General features: G+C 45.3%; 2 protein-coding genes across 2 annotated transcripts in view; both read left to right on the plus strand.

Annotated features, from left to right (window-relative positions):
* Positions 1 to 4,537: 4,537 nt before the first annotated feature.
* On the plus strand, positions 4,538 to 5,891 carry LOC308571839 (insulin-like peptide INSL5; the record flags this gene model as incomplete). Its single annotated transcript, XM_081167454.1, has 2 exons — positions 4,538 to 4,673; positions 5,719 to 5,891. 2 exons carry the CDS (start codon positions 4,538 to 4,540, stop codon positions 5,889 to 5,891), a joined length of 309 nt encoding a protein of 102 aa, XP_081023580.1.
* Positions 5,892 to 10,004: 4,113 nt separating this feature from the next.
* The window catches only part of KHNYN (KH and NYN domain containing), a 55,913-nt gene continuing 43,672 nt past the window's right edge, over positions 10,005 to 22,245 (plus strand). The window contains exon 1 of the mRNA XM_081167790.1: positions 10,005 to 10,038. The gene's annotated coding sequence lies outside the window, so the exon portion shown is untranslated. The remainder of the gene's footprint in view (positions 10,039 to 22,245) is intronic.

Genomic DNA, 22,245 nt, shown 5'->3' on the forward strand with positions numbered 1-22,245 from the left:
ATACCTTATTTATTTAAAAGTAAAGCCGGTTACGTCTTGTGTGTTTATTGAGTATGTTTCATGTAACCATAGGTTTGTTGTTGTTTTGTAATACCTTTCCCCATTTTTATTTTCCTCAAACAGACATTGAAGTGTATTTATCTGGCCCTTAAGACGATGGATCCAGAGCAGATTTATGACTTTACAGGGTGCCATCAAAGGTGTTAGTGCATATTTGTTGCCAATTATTTTACTTTTATTTTTGCATTGTATGTGGTGTGTGTCTCACGTCGCAAAATGCAATCCCTCCTGCGCGAGAGAGCAAGTGAGCATTTGGGGGTTGTTGGGAGAGGCTATATAATTGGCAAAATTGTACAGTGGTACCTCGGGTTACAGATGCTTCAGGTTACAGATGTTCAGGTTACAGACTCAGCTAACCCAGAAATAGCACCTCGGGTTAAGAACTTTGCTTCAGGATGAGAACAGAAATCGTGCGGCGGTAGCACAGTGGCAGCGGGAGGCCCCATTAGCTAAAGTGGTATCTCAGGGTAAGAACAGTTTCAGGTTAAGAACAGACCTCCAGAATGGATTAAGTTCTTAACCCGAGGTACCACTGTAAGTATTATTTATTTACTGTATTATTTACATATTTTTTATTTATTTTTAATGTCAGATTATTATTATTTTGTATGTGTGTGGGTGTGGGTGTGTATCTTCCTTAACTTGTCCCCAACTTAATCTTGTGTTATTTTTTCCCATAATAATTGAAAACCAAATCTGATTATACCACACCTCTTACAAATTATTTGAGAAGGCTTTCCATTCTGATCATTCATGCTGGTATTAATTGATATTGGAGTTTTTTTATTTATTTAAACGAAATCAGTATTTTCTTCATGTGATCCATTCCACCCGTCTCCCCAACAATACTAGAGAGGCCACACGGGCCCTCCAAATGTCCTTATTTTGCAGGAACAGTCCCAGATTTATAGAAGTCATCCCAGTTTCTGATTTGATCCCAGAATGTCCCCCTTTTCCTTAGGATATCATTGGAGAAATGTTGGAGGGTATGGAGTTATGAGACCCCTGAGCTAAGGAGATCAGCAACTATGCAATCTTTTGAAGATATCTGAAGGCAGCTCCGTATAGAGAATTAAAAAGAAAAATGTTTTTGGGTGGGTTTTTTATATATACTCCCTACAACACTAATGTCTCACATCAAATATAATTGATCTGTAGGAAGGACTTCATGATCTGAAAACAGAGACGATGTATCATGTATGTGCTTTGGTAACCCAAAAATCTTTAATCAAAACAACAACACAGGGAGTGAAGAATATAGTCCCAGACTTTAGAACTGAATCACATTTTCATCTTTAATGCCGGGCATTGATCAAAAACTTTCCAATGGCATGACTATCTCCCAAATAAAAAGGTAAAGGTACCCCTGACCATTAGGTCCATTCATGACCGACTCTGGGGTTGCGGCGCTCATCTCGCTCTATGGGCCGAGGGAGCCGGCGTTTGTCCGCAGACAGCTTCCGGGTCATGTGGCCATGATGATTAAGCCGCTTCTGGTGAACCAGAGCAGCGCACGGAAATGCCATTTACCTTCCCGCCGGAGCGGTTCCTATTTATCTACTTGCACTTTGACGTGCTTTTGAACTGCTAGGTTGGCAGGAGCAGGGACCAAGCAATGGGAGATCACCCCGTCGCGGGGATTCGAACCACCGACCTTCTGATCAGCAAGTCCTAGGCTCTATGGTTTAACCCACAGCGCCACCCGCGTCCCTTATCTCCCAAATACCCACCCAATATTTCTTGCTTGTCTTTGCAATAAAATATTCTCACTAGATGCAGGAAGTCCCAGGCTCAAGTCCCAGTAATTCCAGACATGGCTGGGAGAAGCTTTTGGCTGGAACCTGCAACAGCCGCTCTCTCCCTGGGCAAGCAATACTGGCCTAGATTGACCAATGGCTAGACTCAGTAGAAGCCAGTTTCTTATGGAGGCATTGTAGAACACATAACACCTCTTCACCAGAAAACCTCCCTTCTGCACCACCTGTGCAAACAACTAACAAAATTACAGGCCCATTTATAGCACACATTTCCTTTCCTCCGTTCACAAATCTGTTATGACTAAGATGTCCACCAGGCTCATGAAACGGCTTTTGCATCTTCTATTGCGGTTTTATGAAAAGCCTTCTGCATTACTCCCTCCACAAGCCCTTTTCATTACTCGTAACACTGACGCTTCCCCCTTTGCATCCACTCGCTCATGATAAACACGTTGAACGCCATGAGGACGGCCCGTCTTGGATGGGGAAGTTTCAGGGAACGAAAAAACCGGCGGTGAGATGTCTTTGTCATAAACAGAGGCATCCTTTGCTATAAGCAAATAATGAAACTTCCTCTTTTTCACGTCAGCAAATGGCTGAACTGTCTACTTGGCTCACAGGAAGAAGAGACTGAAATCACCCTCAATTCTAGACCCACTGGAGTTGGGGAAGAAGAGGAAGAGGAAACATCCTTCTGTGTAATGCCTGTCCCACAAGTGGTTAACTTTTGACCCTCCAGGTATTACTGGACTACAAATCCCATCACCCCTGATCACTGGCTATGCTGGCTGGGGTTGACAGGAACAGGAGTCCAAACAATATCTGGAGGGCCACAGATTACCCACCCCTAGGCTGCCATTCCATATTTCCTACATTGCTCCTGTTTCCTTGTCTTTTTGTAAAAAAAGATTTTTATTTATAATTTTCAATTATAACAAATAAACATTTCAAACGGAATAAAGCAATCCTTACATATAATACCTTGACTTCCCTCCCCGTCTTTCTGTGGTTCCTTAAATTTACTCTGGTCAAACGCCATTAATTGGAGAGTATTAGCCGCAAGATCATAGATGAGGCAGCAAACTATTCTCTCGTCAATTTTTGATTTTGGGTCTATCAACAGCAGGGAGGAAAGTATGGCTTGTGGACAAGCCTCCCTGTGTTAATAGTAGCACGATTAAGGGCCCATCCAGACATTATTTTTATTGTGCGTTCTTGATGATTTGTGCTCATGATGGTAGCAGGGTGAGTACTGTTTGTGCCTGCAGATGTTTTGGGCCAGACTTGCTGCTTCATTTCCTTTAAAAAATAAATAAATAGATATTTATTTGGTTTATCAGATTAAAATTTTACGGTCACATATCCAACATACAACATAAAAACAAGATTCCAAAGAATCTCCTGGACTTCGCTCCTCCCCTTTGTGGGTCCTATTGTTAATCATTTCCTTCTGCATCTTTTATAATAATCCAAATCTTTTACCTCTCCATTCCCCATTAAACTACAAGTGATATTCCAACCCTAATAACAATTTGAACTGTTTACAATGGTCTTTAAGATAAGTTATAAATTTTCCCCATTCCTTATTAAAATTTTGGTCTGCCTTATTTCTGATTCTTCTAGTCATTGTAGCCATTTTGGCATAATCCATCAACTTGAAATATACATAAAAAATAAAAATAAATGTCCAGTAGCACCTTAGAGACCAACTAAGTTTGTTCTTGGTATGAGCTTTCATGTGCATGCACACTTCGTCAGATACGATGGACTTCCATTTCATGCGGCGCAGTGTGGTGCCTTCCATGGTTCTAGATTCAGGTAGGTAGCTGTGTTGGTTTGACGCAGTCGAAATATATAAAATAAAATAAAAAAATTGTCCAGTAGCACCTTAGAGACCATCTAAGTTTGTTCTTGGTATAAGCTTTCGTGTGCATGCACACTTCTTCAGATACCAACGAAAGCTTATACTTCTTCAGATATGCACACAAAAGCTTATACCAAGAACAAACTTAGTTAGTCTTCAATTGTCTTCTGAATGTCAGGTTCCATAGTTGTTTATCTCTTTGACATCTGATGGGAGGGCGTTCCACAGGGTGGGCACCACTACGGAGAAGGCCCTCTGCCTGGTTCCCTGTAGCTTTGCTACTCGGAATGAGGGAACCGCCAGAAGGCCCTCGGCGCTGGATCTCAGCGTCTGGGCAGAACGATGGGGGTGGAGATGCTCCTTCAGGTATACTGGGCCGAGGTGGGTGGCTTCTTCCAACAACACCAACACGCTCACTTCACGCACAATGGAGGAGTTGTCATTTGCGACATGAGACACACACCACACACAATAAAAAACCCATTTATCGGCAGCAAATATACATTAACGCCACCGCCTAGGTTTGCACCCTGTAAATTCACAAATCTGTTGCGATTCCATCATCGTAAGGGCTGAACAAATACACTTTAATGATGGTACAAAAACCAGAATGGGGGGAAATCCTCCAGCACTTAAGATATTACAAGGAAAAGCTGATATACGAAGTGTGGTGACCATGGTGCATATCTAATGGAGTGAGTGGATGTCCTGTATATATAATAGCTGTGGGAGAAAGTGCAACTCCATATTGTGGGTTAGTTGCTCACTTTCTTGCCACAGTCTGATTTCAGCACCACTATCTATCTGAACTATGAATAAGGTTACTGCAGTTGGGTTGCTCTCCCTATGCCTTGCGATGGTCGTCTCTTCCATAGCGCAAGACTCGCCTGTGATATTGTGTGGGAGAGAATTTGTGAGAGCTGGCATCGCTGCTTGTGGTGGAGTCCATATCCAGAAGCGTCTTCTGGCCATCTACTCTAGAGATCTCTCAGGTAACCCCAAAACCGTGCTTCCTCTCTTAAAGAGCAGATTGAACAGGGAATCAGGCAGAGGGCCTTTCTGGTAGTGGCACCCACCCTGTGGAACGCCATCCCATCAGATGTCAAGGAGATGAGTAACTATAGAACCTTTAGAAGACATCTGAAGGCAGCAGCCCTGTGTGTTTTATTATGTTTTTATATACGTTGGAAGCCACTCAGAGTGGCTGGGGCAACCTAGTCAGATGGGCAAGGTACAAGTAATAAACTTATTATTATTTATGTTTAATAATTTAGCTAGGAAAATGTGATTTCTATTTCATTTATTTCATTACATTTCTGTATTCTCCAAGGAGCTCAAGTTCCAGTGTTATGTGAAAGGGAGAAAACAATCTATCCTCTTTTTCTACAACATGCAGAATTTTATGCACCTCTATCATGTCTCCTATGGGACGCGGGTGGCGCTGTGGGTTAAACCACAGAGCCTAGGACTTGCCGATCAGAAGGTCGGTGGTTCGAATCCCCGCGACGGGGTGAGCTCCCATTGCTCGGTCCCTGCTCCTGCCAACCTAGCAGTTCGAAAGCACATCAAAGTGCAAGTAGATAAATAGGTACCGCTCCGGCAGGAAGATAAATGGCAATCCGTGTGCTGCTCTGCTTTGCCAGAAGCAGCTTAGTCATGCTGGCCACATGACCCGGAAGCTGTACGCCGGCTCCCTCGGCCAATAAAGCGAGATGAGCGCCGCAACCCCAGAGTCGGTCATGACTGGACCTAACGGTCAGGGGTCCTTTACCTTTACCTATCATGTCTCCTCTTACTTGCCTTTTCTCTAAATTGAAAAGCTGCAAATGCCGTAACCTTTCCTCATTAGGGAACTGAGTCATCCTCTCAGTCTTTTTGCTCACCCTTTTCTAAACCCTTTCCAGTGCTAGAATACCCTTTTTGAGTTGAGGTGACCAGAACTGTTTGCCCTTGCCTTAAAAAGAGTCCTGCTGGCTCAACACTCTGTTTGAAGTTCTTACGAAATGATCTTGTACTTTTCCTTATGTTTTAATGAAGCGGATCGAGGAAACCCCCTCCAGAACGAAGATGTGATTTTTGACCAAGCCAAGAGAGCCGTAGGGAAAAGAGGGCTTCATTCCGTGGATAGAAGAGAGAAAGATCCCTCTACCCTCTCCGTAACGTGCTGCACTGATGGCTGTACTTTAGATGATCTCCGTTTGCTGTGCTGACATCTCATGTCTCTGTACCCAGTGAAATGAAAGATTAAATAGCATTGTTTTCTTGAACAAACTGCTAAACCATGCGTAGACTCCAAAATTTGTTGCTGGGACCCTGAATAAAGCTTTAATCCAGGGGTAGCCAATGAGCTGCCCTCCAACTGTTGGACTCCAGCTCCCATCAGCCCCTGGTGACATGGCCAATGGTCAGCATCGATGGGAGTTGTAGTTCAGCATCATCTACGGGGTCCACATTCCCCCTCTCTACCTAAATCAGTTTCATTCAACGAAAGCTTTAGTTGATTAACCCATGTGGGTCAATTTTAATCAGTGAAATGATAAAATTAAGGGTTCGCTTGTGTTTTGTGTGTGGCTATTTTCATCCTCATGTGATTGAAATAGGCGAGGAAACTAATACAGAATATTAAACGAAGCTTGGCCTCCTGATTTTTGCTTTCGATAGCTTTTGCTTGTTAAGTCTTTGTATTCGACGTGGGTCGAAGTTGGCTTAATTCTGAAACTGTTAAACCATGATCTCCTAGTTAAGGAGAAAATGGTAAACCATAGTTTACAGAAGGCTTCCTGGTTTATTGCTTCCTGCTGCAAAGGGCAGAGAGGTCAATTTATATTTCAGTCTTTTAAGACCTGGATGTAACCATGCTCAGCTTCATGTGCATGTGCACCTCGGCTCCCTGAAGGTTGAAAGTTACAACATGACTCAGGATGTAGGAACAGCCAGCAGTCTGGGGTCCATGATGAAGAGGCAGATAGTTCAGTATCCTAGAGGACATAAGAGAGGAAGAAACAGACAGATATACAGACAGACACACAAACAGACAGACAGACAGAGGAGATACTAGCATAGAGGTCCAGGGCATGGAGAAGTCTAGTTGGACAGGAGAATTTCAGAACCATGGACAGATCACTGGGCCTGAGCAACTACAAACTGTCACTATTTTCCAGGGCCATCCAGATTTCTCCTTATCCCTCCACTTTCCTCCAGGGAAATCCAGTCTTTACTACTGAACCAGAGCAAATGCCAAGTAGATTTTCTCTGGATGGATGTTTTGCACCAATTTATCACTGAAAAAAGTGTGTTTTCCCAGGGAAAGCTGTGAGTAAAGGGCCAAACCGTCCAGACCCCAGCTTAGAAAGTGGGAAACTGCCCGAACGCGTGCTCTCTAGACCAGTGTTTCCCAACCCTGGCCCTCCAGCCGTTTTTGGACTACAACTCCCATCATCCCTAGCTAGCAAGACCAGTGGTCAGGGATGATGGGGACTGTAGTCTGAAAACAGCTCAAGACCCAAGGTTGGGAAACACTGCTCTAGATAAAGGGCAAGTGGCAAAACACTGAACAGAAGTTGATTTGGCACTCTTGAGCAACAACCTCCCACACAAAAGCTGGACTTTGGGGAGTGAGGAACGTAAGGGGGAAATGCACTAGGAAATGTGGAATAATAGGTTCCTGAACCTAAAAGGTAAAGGTAACGGACCTCTGACAGTTAAGTCCAGTCACGAACGACTCTGGGGTTGTGGCGCTCATCTTGCTTTACTGGCCAAGGGAGCCGATGTTTGTTCGCAGACAGTTTTTCTGTGTCATGTGGCCAGCATGACTAAGCTGCTTCTGGCGAAACCAGAGCAGTGCATGGAAACACCATTTACCTTCCCGCCAGAGCGGTACCTATTTATCTTGTTGCACTATGACGTGCTTTCGAACTGCTAGGTTGGCAGGAGCAGGGACCGAGCAACAGGAGCTCACCCCATCACGGGGATTCAAACCTCTGACCTTCCGATCGGCAAGCCCAAGAGGCTCAGTGGTTTAGACCACAGTGCCACCCGCGTTCCTGAACCTAACCTCCCTGTAAACAGATCTGAACAAATGCTTGGTCTAAGCTCTCTGCAAACAAATGCCCAAAATGAGCAGGATCTCTAGAACAAACCCCAACCTCAAATTATGCCTCTCCTTCCAGGCCCTGACTGTCAACTTCTATTGGTTTAGGGGTGAAACCATAGAAGGGCAGCCCTCAGACTTGGAACTGAGCACTCTGTCTCCTCTATTGCCTGCCTAGAAGAAGAGAGGCCTGCTGAATTAGGCCCATGGCCCATCTAGTCCTGCATTCTGTTCTCACAGTGGCAGACCAGATTCCTGTGGGCAGCTCAAAGCAGGACCTGAGCACACCAGCTCTTGCAATTCTCTGCAATGGGCGTTCAGAGGCATCCTGTCTCCAACAGTGCCCATTAGGGCTGGGTGATATCTGGCTTTCAACATGGTGATATATCACCAGCTAAGCATCACGATATACTGATATATCACAGTGTCTGAAATAAGGATGGTGCTATAGAGAGGCATTGGCTGGCCTCGCGGTTTTCCCCACACTGTGATTTTTGCATAGTGCACGCACCCTCACAGACATCGTGATTCATGATACATTGCCAGGAGGAAAAACTATGAAACCAATATGACAATATGGATTTCAAACTGGTTTAGGGAGGAATACAGCCGTACCTTGGTTGCTGAATGCCTTGGAACTCATACGTTTTGGCTCCCAAACAATCAGAAACCAGAAGTGAGTGTTCTGGTTTTCTTTTCTTTTCTTTTCTTTTCTTTTCTTTTCTTTTCTTTTCTTTTCTTTTCTTTTCTTTTCTTTTTTTTAAAAAAGGTAAAGGGACCCCTGACCGTTAGGCCCAGTCGTAAACGACTCTGGGGTTGCGGTGCTCATCTTGCTTTACTGGCCGAGGGAGCAGGTGTACAGCTTCCGGGTCATGTGGCCAGCATGACTAAGCCACTTCTGGCGAACCAGAGCAGCACTTGGAAACGCCGTTTACCTTCCCGCTGGAGCGGTACCTATTTATCTACCATATTTTTTTCTCTATAGGATGCACCCGACCATAGGACGCACCTTGTTTTAGAGGGGGAGAACAAGAAGAAAAAAATTCTCCCCCTCTCTGCTCAGTGCCCCTTCAGCGAAGCGGCAAGAGAAATGGAGACCCTTCCATTTCTCCTCCCGCTTCGCTGAAGGGATGCTGCGCAGCTCTCCCTCTCTGCTGAAGCCAGGAGAGTCCTTCTCTCCCGGCTTCAGCAAAAGGAACCTGAAGCCTTTGGAGCGTTGCGCGAGTTCCTGCTGCACTCCAAAGGCTTCAGGTGGCTATCCCTGAAGCCTGGAGAGTGAGAGGGGTCAGTGCGCACAAACCCCTCTCGCTCTCCAGGCTTCAGCGAAAGCAACGCGTAGCCTCCAGAGCGCGGAGGGAGCGCTCCCTCTGCGCTTTGGAGGCTTCGCGTTGCTATTGCTGAAGCCAAGGAGCCTGCATTCGCTCCATAGGATGCACACATCCTTGGTCCCTTAATTTTTGGAGGGGGAAAAGTGTGTCCTATAGAGTGAAAAATACGGTACTTGCACTTTGACATGCTTTGAACTACTAGGTTGGCAGGAGCAGGGACCAAGCAACGGGAGTTCACCCCGTCGCAGGGATTCGAACCGCTGACCTTCTGATCAGCAAGTCCTAGGCTCTGCGGCTTCCACAGCTTCCGATTGGCTGCCGGAGCTTCCGGCAGCCAATCAGAAGCCATGCTTTGGTTTCCGAACTTTTTGAAAGTCAAATGGACTTTTGGAATGCATTCCGTTTGACTTTCAAGGTACAACTGTATTGATATATCACCCAGCCTTGCCTTCCATTAACTTGTCTAGCTCTCTTCTAATCACCCAGGTTGGTGCCCAATGCTATTCCTTTGCCAAGCAAATTCTATAGTAGAACTAACCACTGTGTGGAGAGGTACTTCATTTTGTCTTGCCTTGAATTTCTAACATCTTGCTTTGCTGAATATTCTCGAGTTCTAGTTTCATGAGAGGCTGGAAAGCATTTCTCTATCCACTCCCCCCGCAGCATGCAAAATTGCACCGTACAAAAAGTTAAGGCAGCTGTGTTGGCACGTGAAGGGAAAACAAATTCAAAACCCCTCTTGCGTGCAATTGGTCACTAGGTGGCACTAGAGTTTCGGACTTGCCTGGAGCAAGGTCGGGTGGATGGGCAGTGAGTTATGAAGGGGAATTTCCCACAGAAAAGAAACAGCGTCAACTGTCAGCCCCACATCTGGTTCGGTTTGCCACATTGTCAGTGCGCAGAAGAGAGGGGATCCCGAAGAGACCTCAGCTGTCACTGGTAAGAACGCTGGGGCGGAAAGTAGAGGGCCCAGAAATCTGGGGTGATGGCAAAAAGGGGGGTGGGGGTGGGATTTTCGCTCCTCAGAAGATTGGCTGTGTTTACGGCTGCCCAAATTTGATTCAAGTCTTTCCCCAAACATTAGCTTTGGGGCCTGTTTCCAGTGGCCCTGGAGTAAGAGGAAGCGAGGGAGCTTCTGTGCATGTGCAAAGCACTGGGGGGGGGCGAATTCAGGGAGGAAAAGGTTATCAATGGCTTATGAGCTTTGCATCCACAGTCGGAGGCGACGATTCTTCTGAATACCAGTTGCTGGAAGCCACAGTGGTGAAGAGTGCTCTTGCCCTGGGGTCCTGCTTGTGGGTTACGCATGGACCTCTGTTTGGCCTCTGTGAGAACAGGATGCTGGAGACCAGATGGCCACTGGCCTGATCCAGCAGGCTCTCCTTATGTTTCGTTCCCTGGTGACAAATCCCAGAATAGTAGCCTTGTAGGGATGCGGGTGGCGCTGTGGTCTAAACCACTGCGCCACTTGGGCTTGCCAGTCGGTGGTTCGAATCTGCGCGGCGGGGTGAGCTCCCGTCGCTCTGTCCCAGGTTCTGCCAACCTAGCAGTTCGAAAGCATGCCAGTGCAAGTAGATAAATAGGTACCGCTGTGGCGGGAAGGTAAACAGCATTTCCGTGTAATCGGGCACTTGTCACAGTGTCCTGTTGCGCCAGAAGTGGTTTAGTCATGCTGGCGCGGAAGGCTGTCTGTGGACAAACAGTGGCTCTCTTGGCCTGAAAGCAAGATGAGCACCGCATTTCATAGTCACCTATGACCATGGGTGTAGCCAAGGGGGTAGGGAGGGGAAGCTGTCCCCCCCATCAATAAAAATAAATAAAAATACATAGCAAACTGAGGTTCTTGTCCCCCCCCCAAAAGGCCTGCCCCCTCCTCCCAAAATCCTGGCTACAGCTATGCCTTTGACTAGAATTAACTGTCCAGGGGTCCTTTTCCTTTTTACCTAGTACAGTGGTACCTTGGGTTAAGAACTTAATTCGTTCTGGAGGTCCGTTCTTAACCTGAAACTGTTCTTAACCTGAGGTACCACTTTAGATAATGGGTCCTCCTGCTGCCGCCGCGTGATTTCTGTTCTCATCCTAAAGCAAAGTTCTTAACCTGAGGTACTATTTCTGGGTTAGCGGAGTCTGTAACCTGAAGCGTCTGTAACCCGAGGTACCACTGTAGTCTTGTTTTGTCTGTCCCAGTGCAGACAAAAGAAGAGCCTTGCAGGACTTTGAAGAAGAGAAGGAACCTCAGGCGAACTTCATTTCCCCAGGGCTTCTCTATCCAGCCTTCAGGACACGGCCCCCCTTCCCTGTTTGTTCTGCTTCAAACCCTCCTTGACTGTTGTTGCCAGGAGTGAACGAGTCCTTGAACTCAGATAAGGCTGCTTGGCTGCCTGGATGGAAGAGAGGGGTGTGTGACTGTGAGCAGAAACAAAGGAAAAGTTCACATTTGTAGTTCCTCCCCCTCTGACCACACCCACTGCTGGCACCAGGCCCCTGGGAAGTTGCCTGGGAAGGACTGTGTCCCCTGTGTTGATAAATGTTGGGCCCAATGTTGGGCCCAAGTCAGATAGGCCTTGGGTTTGGTGTGTACACACACACACACACACACACACACACACACACACACACACACACTGGGCCAAATTCCAAGTCTTTATCATTAGTACACAAATTTCTTAGCAGCTTGGCCCCAGATTCCTTAAGGGATCACCGTGTTCCTTATGTGCACATTGAAGCTTTTTGGTCAGCTGAACATGTCCTTTTGCAAGTGCCACGTCATGTTGCTCCTTGGGAAGTCGATCTTGCATGGAAGCCCATCTTTTGGGACGTCCTGCCGTTTAACCTTGGGCAGGTACTTTATTATATATTTTAAGTGGCCTCCACTTGATATATCAATATCAACAAGTCTATATGGGCACACAGTTCAGTCATGTGTAATTGCTTGGAAATTATGTTGATTTTACACGTATTCTATTGGATAATTCATGTCTCTGTTTCACATCCGTGATGTGGAGATTTTTTGGAAAATTAAGCATTTCATAGCATTTCTTAAATAAATAGTGTGTGTCAGCACTGGATGTACAAGACACACACAAATATTTCCCCACCTCTTGAAATGATTTAATAAGTAAATATAAGTAGAGAAATAATTATTAATAATAATAGAGAAGATAGACACCTTCTCTGTTATATTTTCAGCCTTATAAGTATAGATTTTTATTCCGGTCTGCACCTGTTTTGCATGTGAAATTGTTAAGTGTGTGTGTGTTATATACCGGTATGTTTCTTCACTGTTAGTAATTGAACAATTGGGGTGCTTTGTGGGATGCAGTTCTTAAATGAAATAAGTATTTTTCTTGTTATTTATAGAAAATATTTCGTTACTGTTATCTATAAAAACTTCAGAGCAGTTTGCAACTATTATACATAAAGGAATATCATTAAAAACCATATAAAAGTTGGGCAGAGGGCCTTCTCAGTTGTGGCGTCTGCCCTGTGAATCGTCTCCCATAAGATGTCAAGGAAATAAACAATTACAGTGGTGCCTCGTTCTGTGATTCTCTTCGTCTAGTGGTTTTTTCGTCTTGCAAAGCAAGCCCATTGACGGATTAGCGGATTAGCGCTATTAGCGCTATTAGCGGCTTTTAGCGGCTTATCTGCTGATCGGATCAGCTGATAAGCAGCTTAGCAGCTTAGAAAAAGGGGGGAGGGAGGGAAAAAACCAGCAGGAACTCGCAAGACATTGTCGTCTTGCGAAGCAAGCCCATAGGAAATTCGTTTTGCGAAGCACCTCCAAAACGGAAAACTCTTTCGTCTAGCGAGTTTTCCGTCTTGGATGGAAAGCAACAATATCATCGCAGAGGAACAGGCGGGTTTCCGCCCCGGAAGATCAACAACAGACCAAATCTTAATCTTAAATCACTTGGCCAACAAGTACGCTGGCAATGGCCTAAAAGCCCTCCACGTCGCCTTTATAGACTTTAAGCAGGCCTTTCATCTAATTCCCAGGAACCAGCTATGGACAAAATTGGCAGCGACATCTATTGACCGCCACCTTCTCCTGCTGATTATTAATTTGCATACAAATACCCTCCTGAGGATTAGGATAGATAGTAAGGGGCTAGTCTCCAATCCGGTTGCCACCACTAGGGGGGTAAGACAGGGCTGTTTGCTTGCCCCTGCTCTGTTTAACTTCTATATTAATTTGCTAGTGGTGCATATGGCAAATGCTGATTTCCATCCACCAAAACTGGCAGGACGAGCCTTGAATGTCCTACTGTATGCGGACGATGCTGCCCTATTAGCTACCTCCCCCATCGGATTAAGGAGGATGCTTCGAGCTCTTCATGAATATGAGACCCAACACGATCTCCAACTAAATTATGCCAAGACCAAAATAATGGTCTTTGCTGCTCGACTGAAACCTAATTTATGGTCAATTAATGGTATTCCTTTAGAGCAGGTCAGTTGCTTTAAATACCTGGGTCAGGTTGTAAGATCAAATAGGTCCTTCCTGGCGCACAGAGAATACATAGCCTTGAACGCGTCCAAAGCAGCCCTGGTGATTAGAACCCTGTACTCCAAGAAACAGGCACAAACTGTCAAAGTTGCCTTACGACTCCTTAAAATGAAAGTCCTCCCTCTTCTGCTGGTGAGCATTGCCTTGGGCTCACGTAGGGATTTTGAAAAATTGGAATCTATCCAAACCCAATTCCTCAGGGCCATACTCAGGATCCCCCCCTCTGTGGCAGGTGTGATCATGAGACTGGAAACTGGTTGTCAAGCCTTTAGGTATGTGGCCCTGAAAGCGAAGTTATGGCTATGGCTCAAGCTCTCTTTCAGACCGGTGGGTTTGGCCCCCTTGATTCTGAGGGATAACTTTAAATCTCCATGGGAAGGGGAGATAGTGGAGGAAGTGCAGAAGTGCGGGTTGTCCTCCCTTTATATAGAGTCCATGACGTATAGCCACGCAAAGGCGGTGATCGCGCAAAGATTAAGGGATATTGCCAGACAGGAGGACATAGCCCGTGTGAAACCTGGGTTGTTTCTGGGGGAGCAGTTGTATCGGGCTGCTCCAGCTCGCTACCTGGCGGATATCCACTACGTGGAATACCGCAGACTATTTACTGCGGCTAGGCTGAATGTTCTTGACTCAGCGGTTCTGAAGGGAAGATATGGAGGAGTCCCATATGACCAGAGATTATGCCACTGTGCACTGGGTGAGGTAGAATCCACAGAGCACATTTTACTGAGCTGTCCCATCTACAACGATTTAAGACAGTATCTTATAACTCCATACTTACCCCAGCTCAGTTCCCGACAAAGAGGAAAGCAGACAGCATATCTGCTAAATAAGTCTTCTAGGAAAACAACTTTGTCAGTGGCTAAATCTCTTTTCCTGGCACTCAAGCGTCGGAAACGTATAACTGAAAGCCTTGATGTGGGTTATCTGTGAGAGGTCTAGTACTGTGGCCCTACCTTATTTATGTACCCCTATGATGTTATAGTTTATAATTATTGTGTAATGTTTTATTTCTGACTATCGGTCGAATAAAGGAAATTGTTGTATTGTTGTTTTCCGTCTTGCGAGGCATTCGTCTTGCGGGGCACCACTGTATCTGACTTTTAGAAGACATCTGAAGGCAGCTCTGTTTGTGGAAGTTTTTAGTGTTTGACATATTGTTGTTGTTGTTGTTGTTGTTGTTGTTGTTGTTGTTGTTGTTTACTATTACTATTATTCTGCTGGGAGCCACCCAGCTGGGAAACCCAGCCAGATGGGTGGGGTATGTATGTATGTATGTATGTATGTATATATAAATAAATATTATTTAAATAAGAATAAGAAATCAGCTAATAGCCGTAGAAATATGCCATCTTGACAGCCTGTGTAAGCCAGATGGAATAGAAAGCTTTTCAGTGGGCCTTTAATATCAATGAATGATTATTGAAATAAACTTAAAATTAACATTTCATTTTGAGTTCATTTCAATAATAATTCATTGGTGTTAAATTTCTTGCGTATTATTTATTTAGGATTTCCAGTGCTGAATGTGGGAAGATTTCGATAGGCTTGCTAACAGGAGAGCAGGCCTGGTGTTAGCGGTTAGGGTGTTGGACCTGGGAAACCAGGATTCACATGAAATACAACCATGAAACTCACTGCCTTGCCTGGGCCAGTCACACACACTCAACCAGACTTGCCTCCATAACTTTTTTGTGAGGATGAAAATGGGGAGGAAGAGAAAGGGATTTAAGCACAATGCAATAAACAAAGCAACACAGGCCTGTTAAACCAGTGTTTCCTAACCTTGGGCCTCTAGCCGTTTTTGGACTACAACTCCCATCATCCCTAGCTAGCAAGTCCAGCAGTCGGGAATGATGGGACTTATAGTCCATAAACTGCTGGAGACCCAAGGTTTAGGAAAGATTGTGCTAAATAACTGTAGGTTGCACACTGCTTATCCACGTGGCTTCATTCCCAAGAACAAAGGCAGGCATCCAGCATGAGGAATTTCAGCTCATGCTAAGGTGCAAAGGCAGGATCAGGCCAATGGCCCATTTTAGCATCCTGTGGGACATCTGCAAGCAGGAGCGAAGTGCCGGAGCAGTTTCCAGCAGTTTCCTTTTATTCGGAGGCATCAGTGACATTTGTATAAAACAGGTCTCCCTGCCTCTCTCCAGGCAGCTCACGACAAGATCAAAATAAAACAAATCAAAACCAATAAATCTATAATAGTTCCAAATTAGGAGGTACGGGAGATAGCTGCCCACAAAACTCACCGCAAACATTGGTGACAGCAATAATAATAATAATAATAATAATAATAATTATAATTATAATTATAATTATAATAATTTATTTGTACCCCGCCCATCTGGCTGGGCTTCCCCAGCCACTCTGGGCGGCTTCAAAAAAAAATATTAAAATACTCTAATACATCAAACATTAAAAGCTTCCCTGAACAGGGCTGCCTTCAGATGTCTTCTAAAAGTCTGGTACTTGTTGTCCTCTTTGACATCTGGTGGGAGGGCATTCCACAGGGAGGGTGCCACTACTGAGAAGGCCCTCTGCCTGGTTCCCTGTAACTTGGCTTCTCGCAGTGAGGGAACCGCCAGAAGGCCCTCGGAGCTGGACCTCAATGTCCGGGTAGAACGATGGGGGTGGAGACGCTCCTTCAGGTATACAGGACCGAGGCCATTTAGGGCTTTAAAGGTCAACACCAATACTTTGAATTGTGCTCGGAAACGTACTGGGAGCCAATGTAGGTCTTTTAAGACCGGTGTTATATTGTCCTGGCGGCCGCTCCCAGTCACCAGTCTAGCTGCCGCATTCTGGATTAGTTGTAGTTTCCGGGTCACCTTCAAAGGTAGCCCCATGTAGAGCGCATTGCAGTAGACCAAGCGGGAGATAACCAGAGCATGCACCACTCTGGCGAGGCAGTCCGCAGGCAGATAGGGTCTCAGCCTGCGTACCAGATGGAGCTGGTAAACAGCTGCCCTGGACACGGATTTGACCTGTGGCTCCATGGACAGCTGCGAGTCCAAAATGACTCCCAGGCTGCGCACCTGGTCCTTCAGGGGCACAGTTACCCCATTCAGGACCAGGGAATCCTCCACACCTGCCCGCCTCCTGTCCCCCAAGAACAGTACTTCTGTCTTGTCAGGATTCAACCTCAATCTGTTAGCCGCCATCCAACCTCCAACCGCCTCCAGGCACTCACACAGGACCTTCACCGCCTTCACTGGTTCTGATTTGAAAGAGAGGTAGAGCTGGGTATCATCCGCATACTGATGAACACCCAGCCCAAACCCCCTGATGATCTCTCCCAGCGGCTGCATATAGGTGTTGAAAAGCATGGGGGAGAGGACAGAGCCCTGAGGCACCCCACAAGTGAGAGCCCAGGTGTCTGAACACTCATCCCCCCCCACCACTTTCTGAACACGGCCCAGGAGAAAGGAGTGGAACCACTGTATGACAGTGCCCCCAGCTCCCAGCCCCTCTAGACGGTCCCAAGAACGGTCCAGAAGGATGTTATGGTCGATGGTATCAAACCCCGCTGAGAGATCCAGCAGAACTAGGAAACAGCTCTCACCTTTGTCCCTAGCCCGCCGGAGATCATCAACCAGTGCGACCAAGGCAGTTTCAGTCCCGTGATGAGGCCTGAATACCGACTGGAAGGGATCCAAATGGTCCGCTTCTTCCAGGCGTGCCTGGAGTTGTTCAGCAACCACTTGCTCAATCACCTTGCCCAAGAATGGAAGATTTGAGACTGGGCGATAGTTGGCCATCGTGGCCGCATCTAAAGTTGTTTTTTTCAGAAGTGGTTTAATAACCGCCTCTTTCAGTGGGTCTGGGAAGGCTCCCTCACGGAGGGAAGCATTCACCACCCCACGAAGCCCATCGTCCAGTCCTTCCCGGCTAGCTTTTATAAGCCAGGATGGGCAAGGATCAAGGAGACAAGTGGTTGGTTTCACTTGTCCAAGCAGCCTGTCCACATCCTCAGAGGTAACAGATTGGAATTGATCCCACACAACTTGACTAGACAGGACTCTAGCACTCTCCCGCCCCGGCCCTGCTCCCACGGTGGAGTCTACCTCTTCTTGAATCTGAGCGACTTTATCTGCAAAAAACTTTGCAAAATCATTGCAGGAGATCATGTGGCCCGTATTGGGCCCTGATGGAGCAGGTGGTTCTGCTAAATTGCGAACCACCTGAAAGAGTCTCCTGCTGCTGTTTTCCGCAGATGCAATAGAGGCAGTGAAGAAGGTCTTCTTTGCCGTCGCTATCGCCACATGGTAGGCTCTACATTGAGCTCTACCCCGTGTCTGGTCATATTCAGAATGGGTTATCCGCCACCGGCGCTCTAGCCGTCTCAACGATTGTTTCATTGCCCTCAGATCCGTGGAAAACCACGGGGCTGTCCGGGCTCCATGCAATCGGAGAGGGCGCTTCGGAGCCAAACAGTCAATAGCCCTGGTTAACTCCACATTCCAGCGGGCCACCAGGGAATCAGCTGAAAGGCCATCAACATGGGATGAAACATCCCCTACCACTCTCTGGAAACCATTTGGATCCATTAAGTGGCGGGGGCGGACCATCTGAATCGGTCCCATCTACCTGCAGAGGGGAAGGGTCGCGGAGAAGCCTAGGATGGCAAAACAAGGCTAATATTCCGGAAATCCTTGTCTTAGACTCTGTGGAAGGATTCTGTGGAACTGTAACAACCCTTCATGTGAATTATTGGACTCTATGAACAGACACTTCCATTAAAATCTACAATTTGATACTATGAAGTATACCTTATTTATTTAAAAGTACAGCCGGTTAAGTCTTGTGTGTTTATTGAGTATGTTTCATGTAACCATAGGTTTGTTGTTGTTTTGTAATACCTTTCCCCATTTTTATTTTCCTCAAACAGCCATTGAAGTGTATTTATCTGGCCCTTAAGATGATGGAACCACAGCAGATTTATGACTTTACAGGGTGCCATCAGAGGTGTTAGTGCATATTTGTTGCCAATAATTATTTTACTTTTATTTTTGCATTGTATGTGGTGTGTGTCTCCCGTTGCAAAATGCAACCCCTCCTGCGTGAGAGAGCAAGTGAGCCTTTGGGTGTTGTTGGGAGAGGCTATACACCTCTGTTTTGTTGCTTGGACCAAAATTGTAATCTAGGAAGATGATGTGATGGTTCTTTGTTTGTTTTAAAATTCAACCAAGGATGAAATCTTGCCTGTATTAAGAGCCCCTCCAGACTAGTGGGGTTTTCTTTGTGTGTGGCTGCATTCTGCAACATGTCATTGATAAAATAATTGTGCATTAGTAGTGGATTTATACCGGGCAGCTGACACAATATTATTTACATTATTGCACTCTGGATCTTGCTTTATAGAAGAAAAAAGAGGGATGAAACAGACGGGGGGATTTCTTATTTTTGGGGTTTTTTTTAAAAAAAGAATCTGATATGAAAAGAAAGGCTGTACAGCACAATCAGCAGGCGGTGAAAAGGCAGAAATTTAAAGGTCTGAAATTGTAGGTCTGCCACTGTAGTTGTACAGTTTAAGGGACAGCTTTTTTTCCAACCAGAACTCACCGGAACTCAGTTCCGACACCTCTCAGGTGGGCACCATTGCCATTCTCAACTCTTCCTAGAAAAATGGCACTGGTATTAAACATACCAAGTATTAGCCTATCCTGCGGGAACCATGAGCTACATCCAACTAAGTTGTACTCAGAATGAACCCATTAAAGTTAATGTACCTAAGTCAGTCATGCCCATTAACTTCATGGGTCTGCTCTGAATAGGTACAGCATTGGATACAACCCAATGTGAGTATTATTTACATACTTTTTTATTTTTAATGTCAGATTATTATTATTTTGTGTATATATATGTTTGTGTTTGTGTGTATGTGTGTGTGTGTGTGTGTGTGTGTGTGTGTGTGTGTATTCCTTAACTTGTCCCCAACTTAATCTTGTGTTATTTTTTCCCATAATAACTGAAAACCAAACTTGATTATTCCACACCTCTTACAAATTATCTCAGAAGGCTTTCCATTCTGATCATTCATGCTGGTATTAATTGGTATTGGAGCTTTTTTATTTATTTAAATGAAATCAGTATTTTCTTCATGTGATCCATTCTACCTGTCTCCCCAACAGTACTAGAGAGGCCACACAGGCCCCCCAAATGTCCCTATTTTCCAGGAACAGTCCCAGATTTATAGAAGTCATCCCAGTTTCTGATTTGATCGCAGAATGTCCCGCTTTTCCTTAGGATATCATCGGAGAAATGTTGGAGGGTATGGAGTTATGAGACCCCTGAGCTAAGGAGATCAGCAACTATGCAAACTCTTGAAGACATCTGAAGGCAGCTCTGTAAAGAGAATTAAAAATAAAAATGTTTTTGTGTGTGTTTATATATACTCCCTACAGCATTAATGTCTCACATCAAATATAATTGATCTGTAGGAAGATTTTCATGATCTGAAAACAGAAACGATGTATCAGGTATGTGTTTTGGTAACCTAAAAATCTTTAATCAAAACAACAACACAGGGAGTGAAGAATATAGTCCCACACTTTATAACTGAATCACATTTTCATCTTTAATGCCGGGCATTGTTCAAAAACTTTCCAATGGCACCCACCCAATATTTCTTGCTTGTCCTTGCAATAAAATATTCTCACTACATGCAGGAAGTCCCAGGTTCAAGTCCCAGCAACTCCAGACATGGCTGGGAGAAGCTTTTGGCTGAAACCTTCAACAGCCGCTGTCTCCCTGGGCAAGCAATACTGGCCTAGATCGGCCAGACACAGTATAAGGCAGTTTCTTATGGAGGTATTGTACAACACATAACACCTCTTCACCAGAAAACCTCCCTTCTGCACCACCTGTGCAAACAGCTAACAAAATTACGGGCCCATTTATAGCACACATTTCCTTTCCCCCGTTCACAAATCTGTTATGACTAAGATGTCCACCTGGCTCATGAAACAGCTTTTGCATCTTCTATTGTGGTTTTATGAAAAGCCTTCTGCATTACTCCCTCCACAAGCCCTTTTCATTACTCGTAACACTGACGCTTCCCCCTTTGCATGCACTCGCTCATGATAAACACGTTGAATGCCATGAGGACTGCCCATCTTGGATGGGGAAGTTTCAGGGAATGCAAAAACTGGCGGTGAGATGTCTTTGTCATAAACAGAGGCATCCTTTGCTACTTCCTCTTTTTCACGTCAGCAAGTGGCTGAACTGCCTACTTTGCTCACAGGAAGAAGAGACTGAAAGCACCCTCAATTCTAGACCCACTGGAATGGGGAAGAAGAGGCAGAGGAAACATCCTTCTGTGTCATGCCTGTCCCACGAGTGGTTAACTTTTGACCCTCCAGGTATTACTGGACTACAAATCCCATCACCCCGATCACTGGCTATGCTGGCTGGGGTTGACAGGAACAGGAGTCCAAACAATATCTGGAGGGCCACAGATTACCCACCCCTAGGTTGCCATTCCATATTTCCTACATTGCTCCCGTTTCCTTGTCTTTTTTTTAAAAAAGGTTTTTATTTATAATTTTCATTTATAACAAATAAACATTTCAAACGGAATAAAGCAATCCTTACATATAATACCTTGACTTCCCTCCCCGTCTTTCTGCGGTTCCTTAAATTTACTCTGGTCAAACGCCATTAATTGGAGAGTATTAGCCGCAAGATCGTAGATGAGGCAGCAAACTATTCTCTCGTCACTTTTTGATTTTGGATCTATCAACAGCAGGGAGGAAAGTATGGCTTGTGGACAAGCCTCCCTGTGTTAACAGTAGCACAATTAAGGGCCCATCCAGACATAAAAACAAGATTCCAAGGAATCTCCTGGACTTCCCTCCTCCCCTTTGTGGATCTTATTGTTAATCATTTCCTCCTGCATCTTTTATAATAATCCAAATCTTTTACCTCTCCATTGTATCTAAAATTCACCATTAAACTACAAGTGATATTCCAACTCTACTAACAATTTTAACTGTTTACAATGGTCTTTAAGATAAGTTATAAATTTTCCCCATTCCTTATTAAAATTTCGGTCTGCCTGATTTCTGATTGTTCTGGTCATTGTAGCCATTTTGGCATAATCCACCAACTTGAAATATATATAAAAACATAATAAAAATATCCAGTAGCACCTTAAAGATCATCTAAGTTTGTTCTTGGTATAAGCTTTCATGTGCACGCACACTTCTTCAGATACCAACGGAAGCGTATACTTCGGATATGCACACGAAAGCTTATACCAAGAGCAAACTTGGTTGGTCTTCAAATGTTTTCTGAATGTCAGGTTCCATAGTTGTTTATCTCTTGCCATCTGATGGGAGGGTGTTCCACAGGGCGGGCGCCACTACCGAGAAGGCCCTCTGCCTGATTCCCTGTAGCTTTGCTTCTCGCAATGAGGGGACCACCAGAAGGCGCTCGGTGCTGGACCTCAGCGTCCGGGCAGAACGATGGGGGTGGAGATGCTCCTTCAGGTATACTGGGCTGAGGTGGGTGGCTTCTTCCAACAATACCAACATGCTCACTTCACGCACAATGGAGGAGTTTTCATTTGCGATGTGAGACACATGCCACACACAATAAAAAACCCATTTATCAGCAGCAAATAT

Source organism: Podarcis bocagei, assembly GCF_964188305.1.
Source record: "Podarcis bocagei genome assembly, chromosome: 13".
Classification (NCBI taxonomy): Eukaryota; Metazoa; Chordata; class Lepidosauria; order Squamata; family Lacertidae; genus Podarcis; species Podarcis bocagei.